This window comes from Chinchilla lanigera, unplaced genomic scaffold, assembly GCF_000276665.1.
Source record: "Chinchilla lanigera isolate Chin_1 unplaced genomic scaffold, ChiLan1.0 scaffold00006, whole genome shotgun sequence".
Taxonomy (NCBI): domain Eukaryota; kingdom Metazoa; phylum Chordata; class Mammalia; order Rodentia; family Chinchillidae; genus Chinchilla; species Chinchilla lanigera.
Window position 1 is genome coordinate 29,562,873 of NW_004955407.1, and position 7,390 is coordinate 29,570,262.

Below are 7,390 nucleotides of genomic sequence, written 5' to 3' on the forward strand. Positions count from 1 at the left end.
ACAAAGAATGTTGGGAACTAACGTGGATGTTAAGAGCTGAAGTAAAGCATGGAGCACAGCTAGAGAAAGAATATTCTGCAAGAAAGAAGAACAGAAGTCATTTAAACTCCACAGGGAAGAGATGAGATGATACTAAAAGTGAAAAGATGTGAAACAATTTCAGAGCTACAAAAAAAACCCCAATGTCACCAGGAAATTCAGAAATTACATGTTTCTCCTTCAAGGAAAAGAGGAAAAAAATAAATTGAATTTGGGATATTTAGGAGAATTTTGTACTTAAAAGGGAGGGCTGATTAAAGAGTGGTACTTAGAAGATTGTGTCCCTGGATTTTCTCTCCAAGGCAATTCATTAATTTTGCTTTACTTCTGCTCTTATGAATATTTTGACCCAAAGAGCCTTGCCTCCAATGGATTAGCACTGAGAAATAGGGAAATCATTCCTACAGAAAAAAAACAAACAAAGTATTTTCCCAACTAACGGTAGGTAAGTACGTTGTTTTCACATAGAAAGATCAGTTGATAAACTTAAAAGAGCTAGAAAAATATCTACTTTGTCCAGAGTGAAAGAGATCTTGAGCTATAAAATCAATCAATCTTATTTTTTCTCCTGATTCTATTAAGTAAAATCAATTAACTTTTGGGGGATATTACCACTTGTGAAATAAAGGCACTATCAAGCTCACAAATGTTTTAATGATATAATGTATATGAAAATCAGTGAAAGTTTTGGTGTATACTATGTGCGTCCTCAATGTGAGCCATTATTATTAATCCATATGATTTCTCAGAGTCTGAAATATATATGTAGCTGTGGAAAACTTAAAACATGGTTATTACACACATAATATTTATAATAAGTAGATATTTTATCTATAGTATTCTTAAAAAGTTATAAATTATCTCCTACAAATATTAGTGCACTTACATAAAATTTATGATTAATTGTTATTAAATGACATATTACACATTATATTTTCAATTAATACAGAAACTATCATTAAAATGAGTCCTTGGAGATCTTTTTAAAAATGCAAAAAATGAAAACTGCAGCTTTTAGAAATGCTGTTGCAAAATTAATAAAACACGAAAGGAATAATGAAAGAATGTTATATACTTATGAAAAGGTATAATTTATTAATACAAAACACATAAAGCAATTAGCACAAGTAGTCCTTTAAGTGGACAAATGTAGATACAAATTTCTGAACTGGATGATCAATCACATCAGCTTTGGGGAAAACACAAATGGTATTTCCACACTTAATCAAAACTCAATAAAATCTGAACAAATAAAGAAAGGTATCTATGAAAGAGCCAACATAACAACCTTGATTTACATATCTGTATAGGAGCAGTTGAAATTTTCAGAGTATACATTTTTTGTAAGAAAATAAAAAACAAATAAAATTAGTTAGAGTCTTTCATTTGTATTGGTAAAATCCCAAAGACCTCACTCAAATATTTATTGAAATATTCCCATACAAGTATGATTTCTTTTGTCAAAATGAGCCCTTCTACAGTTACAAAAAAAATAATAAATTAAGTTTCCTCAAATTGCTAATTTATCTTAGACCATAGTTTTATTCTCTTTCTTAGGATAGCCCAGGAAAAGTAGCTTGAATATAATGCCTTTTCAGGAAATATCTGCTTTTTAAAAAAGATGTTAATTAAATATACAAGAAACAAAAATGTCTTTGGAAAGAGGATAAAGGAGTTAGAATTTCTAACTTCTCAGCTGAAAAAAAAAGGTATCAGAAAGTCATTTAGTTTCCTTTATACTGCTGATAAAAGCTTTCATTCTAACCTTCATTATAAACGAGTGCATTAATCCCTAAGCTGTTTTTAAACAATTAATATCACCCTTCTTCAACCCAAACCCTGGGTCCCTTGAAAAGCAATAGTTGATTTCTATTTACTTAGTGTAATGGATCAGTATTTCATTTAAAATCAAACCATATAAGCTTGTCTCTATTTCTGGGAGATATAAACGTCATGATCATCTACATGCATAATGCTACAGCACAGAAATCACAGTTGTAAAATAACAGTCTTAAGCAAAATCATTTTGAAGTAACTAATACAAGGAATAGGTGCATAGACCATTTAAGAAAATAAATCACCATATTTCCAAGAACAATCAAAGCAGGGTGTATAGTATCTCATTCTGCTGAAACAGTTCATAAAGTCATAAATAGATGGTGCACAGTTCCTGTAATTAACGTTAGGCAGTTAAGGATGCCCAAGTAACACTCCTTTGAGTCCTACTTGTAGAAAGCAGTGGACATTTTAGTCATTTGTATGGTTTCATACATTAAGTTAAGAAATACAGACAACTACACATACTGACTTTTGGAATATATGCTCGGTGACTTCTTTCCCACGTGAAAACTTCTCTGAGTTGTTCGATGAGATGGTACTGAATATCTGTAACTATTGCTCTTTTCGGTGCAACAGAAAACACAAGAGAACAGTGCCCCTGCAGCAATCAGCACCAGTGCTGTGGTCCAGCCTATGTAGAGGGCTTCTCCAAGCTCACGTTTCTGGCCAGGATCCACTACTGGATTGTAGAAGTTTTGGATGATGGAATTAGCAACCCAGGACACAGGGATGAGCACCACGATGCCTGTAATGATGAAGAGAATTCCAGCCGTCAGCAGGATGCGACTCTTCACGTTTTCATCATCCCCAGTGAGTCTGGTGCACTTCATGCCAAGGATGGCTGTCATGAAAGCCAAGAGGGAAAGCACAGAAGCAGCACACATCAGCCCTCTGGCTGCCTGTAGGTCCGGAGAAAGAGCCAGCAGAGAGTCATAGACTTTGCACTGCATTCTGATGTTAGCGTGTCTTATGCAATTCATCCATAGTCCTTCCCAGATGTTTTCAAACACCACGATGTTGCTTCCGATGAAGGCCGACACTCTCCACTGAGGCATGATGGTGACCGCCACTGTACCTACCATACCAATACCACTAAACACCAAGCCAGCTATTTGCAGAGCATATGAGGCCATTTTCTTCTTGGAAGTGTTTTATCCAAGTGGAATCCTGAGGTGGCAGCGCTGCTCAGAGGCAAAGTTCTTTATGCTGCAGAGAGAACAGTTTTCCTTTAGTATCTCCAAGTGAAATCTGTCTTGCTTTCAGCTAGGTAAAATCCAGCACTGGCTGATGAGGTACCCCTTCTATTGACTCCAACAGGTAAACTTGCAAATCAGGTATGACAACTTTCTTGGCCACTAAGAGGGGGAGGGTAACTCAGGTGTGTCCAAGCCCAAGCAAGACACATAAACATTCTTTGTACTTCTCAATTTTCCAAGGAGACAGAAGTATGTTTACCTATAGTCATAATTATGAATGCTTGCACAATCATCCTGGAGTGAGCCAGTCTCTGGCACCACTAAAAGTGCACCTTATACACATAATTCTAAAACTCTTAGTAAAAGCTGCTTTGACTGAGGTATAAAAATCAAGTATCTGTCAAAGAATCTGCAAGGACTGTTAAAGTGCCAAAGAGAAAGAAGAGGAGGGGGACTGATAGATTGTTCATACCTGGGAAACCACATTCTTTCGTACGCATGTGATCCAAGGGGTTGATTTAATTTGTCCGCAACTTCAAAGCAAGCTCTACTGGAGTGAGATCAGGCAACAGATTGCGCCCCAAACCAAAGCAAGCCTAAAGTAATTAAATACCCAGGTTGTCTTCCTCCTTGGCACAAAACACAGAGTGGTTTCTTCTAAGCCAGGAAAATTACTTGTTGGTATTTTTCTGATAATCAAGATTTACCAGAGAAAAAGATGAAAAAATGAAAAAGGCCAGCTGATTTATCTAGGTAGCAAGCACTGCAGCACCGAATGAGGTGGTTTAGCTAACCAGGTAGTTTACTTTTAGGCTCAATCCTTGCTACTTTGTTTTCCTTGCCTGAAGGAACTAGAATTTTGCAGATGGTATAAAATTCTAGGTCTTAGCAAATATTTTTAAGTGGAATGCTCACAGGACAAGGCATCTATGTTCATTGAATTTAGTTGTATTAGGAAGCAAAAAACAAACAAACAAACAAACAAAAAAAACACTTGCCTTTTGAGCTATAATACTGTTTCTTGGAGGACCCAGAACACCCTAAATGCAAGCTCATTTGAAAGATGTTTTCTCACAATAATGATGAGCACAGTGATACTAAAATGGACATGAACAATGTTTGGGGAAAACCCCACTAGCAGTTTTCTTATGGAGATTATCATGGGCTCTCTATGCTGTCTTTCTGAACTTCAAGTGTACCTTAATCTCCATTCACCTGAACTTGATGACAATCTTTTTGTATAAGATTTTAGTTCTCTTTGCTTCCTACTAGCACTACCTTAGATCCAAATACACGTGTGGGACAGAATGTTTTCTGACTACTTATTATACTTTCAGAGTTTAATGGTCCAAAACTCTGAAAGATTTATAGAGATAACTGAAACAAAGACTGTACATAGTGCAGAGGAAAAGACAAAGAGGCCAAAGTCTTCCAAACAAGTATAAATAAATAAACCCCAAACAAAAATAGTATACATTCAAGATCAAGTTGTTATCATTTTATTTCACTAAATCTTTTAAAAAGTGAATACAGTAAAGCTTCACCTTTCTTGTAACCTCTTTTATTGACCTAGTAAGAGCTAAGTTTCTGGGTGTACCTTATCCTGATGCAGAAGATATTTAGCATTTTTTTCACCAGATTTGTATCAGTTACAGATTTTTGGCAGCGGTGGGAGTAATCTACAGAAAATTATTCTGTGATCTTCAAAAGGAGAGTTGAGAACAAAACTACAGGCAATTTAAGTTTTTTTTTTTTTTTTAGCCAATCTTACAAAAGGGAATAGCCAGCATAATTTGAAAAATGAAAAGAGAATGAGATAACAGTTGGTACGGTAGATATATTTTAGGGATGTAAGGAAATATATTAACCTATCAAAATTTCTCTTCTAAATCCCCAGGTGACAGATCTCCTAAGAACTCTGTTTAAAGATTACTGAATATCTGTATGAAAATGGGACCAAAACAGGTGTCCATAAATCTGAACACCTTGGCCTTTTGTGGAGCTGCCTCTCAAAATATTTAGTGGGTTTGTATGCAACCTCATTTTGCTTTCCATAAGCACTGAGCTTTGAAAGGAATTTATTCCATGCAGAAAATATTGTCATCACCTCAAAAATATAAAGTACTCTGCTGTTGAAATTCTCCTAGTCAAAAGATTAGGATCTGTGTCAGAAGTAATGCTAGGTTCACATTAGAATAATTGTAGACTTAACTGCCCTAGTAAGAAATAACCTAGGGCATCCTCATCAGACACACAATGGTCTAGTTAATCCCATGATATTTTGAAATAACCATGCCCTAAAGATCATAGAAATGAAATAGGCAGGGGAAAAATGGCAATATAAAGTTTACCAGAGACAAATTCAAAGATAAGAGAGTAAATTGTTAAGCTACTTTTCTGTCCTGAGATGATTAACTTGGCTATAAAATTCAGGTAGCAGTAATAAGAGGTTTGGCAGATTAAAATATTTTTATGGTTCTTTCCTTTAGAACTACAAAGCAACCTATGAGGATAATTCTATAATTTTTACTCTCATTTCTATGAAGAATCAATATACTACCAAGAACCCCAGAAAGAAGCAATGCTTTCAGTCACCCATTGAACTTCCTCCCTGACGGTCTCTTTTTTCCCTGTGTTATTTCTAGTGATTTGGGGTCTAGGGGTCCACAGACTCACCCTCACCAGGCCTGTGTCGCTCTCCGATGTAGAAAACAGAAGAGGAATCAGAGCAGACCATTCCAAAGAAGAAGTAATTTTATCACTGGTATTTGCAAGAAGCAGTACAAAGCTACTCTGGGGGAGGAGCCACTCCAGGGGCGGAGCGTTCAGAGCCAAGACGTGTGAATCTGGGGTTGGTGGTCCGTTTCATGGGGTTGCGGTCCTGTCTCCACCCCAAGTGTTGACACTGATTGATTGATTATTGGGTTTCTTGCTAGGCCTTCAGTCTTGTGGGTTAATAGAAGAATTTTGTTGTTGTTCCTAAAATCATGTATATTGCTACATTCCCAACTGATCCGCTATCCTGTTACTAATCCTTCATAAACAGCGGTTTATTGTCTCCAGCTCGCAAAATGCTTTGCATTTATTAACAGACCACCTTTTCTGCTACTTCTCTGTGAACTATTTTCAGTTTGTTCACTTGAAATGAACACTTTCCCAAATCAGGAATGGTGGTACACACCAGTAATCCCAGCAATGTGGACTTTCAGACAGGAGGATTGCAAGTTTGAGCCCAACTTGGGCAATTTAGCAAATTAACAAGACCCTGTCACAAAATTAAAAAAGAAAATAAGTAAATAAATAAAAAAGGACTAGGGATATAGTTAGTGCAAAGATCTTGGACTGAATCTCTGGTTCATCGAAGCAAAACAAAACTAAACAGCTCTTTCCTGTGTAGGAATTTTCAGTTTGTTAGTCTATTTGGGCTGATTTCTTAAATTACTACAGATGGGTTAACTTAAATGGCAGAAATTCATTTCTCATGATTTTGATGTGGAGACTTAGAAGTCTGAAATCGAGATATCAGAAAGATTGAGTTCTACAGAGGGCCTGCTTCTTAATTACCACATGGTTGTCTTTCTGTTGTCTTGTCATATGGCAGGGAGAGAAACTAAACTCTAGTCTCTGTCTTCTCCTAGCAGTACTAAGTCATCATGGGAGCTCCATGACTGTGGCCTCTCGTGAACCTAATTACCTCACCAAAGCCTGACTCCCAAATACCAAGCACTGGGAATGTGAGTTTCAATGCAGGAATTTTCAAGATACAAACATGCGGTCCACAGCACTCACATCTTCAGAGATCTAAGCAGTTAAATTTGCCTAATTCTGAAACATCTACTCTTACTGCCTCAGGAGCTCTCCCACATTAGAAATTGGAGCTCTTTTCCCCAAGATTAAAAACAAAAAAGCTAGTGAAGTTTACTAAAACATAGTCATTGGGAACAGTGACTACTGAAGGTGTTCTTAGCTTTACTTTATGGAAATTAAAATCTGAGAACACGATGAAGTTTTATATGTTCTGCAAGACTGGTCTAGAGGGTTTACTGTGTGTGCATTTTTGATATCTCCACTAAAGGACTGAAAATCCGAGGAAATAATTGAAAAAAGGAAGATATCTATGGTGGGATTTTTTTGGTCTAAATTAATGAGTAATTTATAGAAATTGAATTGATGTAAAACACCCTAATCCTAATGATTTGGGGAAAATTTTAAAGGAAGTACAATTTGCTGATCATAACAGTAGCTATAGATTATAGAAAATTCCTCATGGGATAAATTCCTAATATCAGTGTATCATATTTTTAAAACATTCCAAG

The 7,390-nt window shown here is 36.2% G+C and overlaps 1 protein-coding gene across 2 annotated transcripts; it reads right to left on the reverse strand.

Annotated features, from left to right (window-relative positions):
* Positions 1–1,109: 1,109 nt before the first annotated feature.
* Positions 1,110–5,856, reverse strand: Cldn8 (claudin 8). 2 transcript variants are annotated; one of them, XM_005375624.2, is made up of 2 exons: positions 5,751–5,856; positions 1,110–3,084 (listed from the first exon to the last, which is right to left on the reverse strand). In XM_005375624.2, exon 2 carries the CDS (start codon positions 3,009–3,011, stop codon positions 2,334–2,336), a length of 678 nt encoding a protein of 225 aa, XP_005375681.1. In that variant the 5' UTR covers positions 3,012–3,084; positions 5,751–5,856; the 3' UTR covers positions 1,110–2,333. The 2 variants fall into 2 exon arrangements, with proteins under 2 accessions (XP_005375681.1, XP_013359528.1); XM_013504074.1 differs by lacking the exon at positions 5,751–5,856 and adding an exon at positions 3,547–3,618.
* Positions 5,857–7,390: the final 1,534 nt, after the last annotated feature.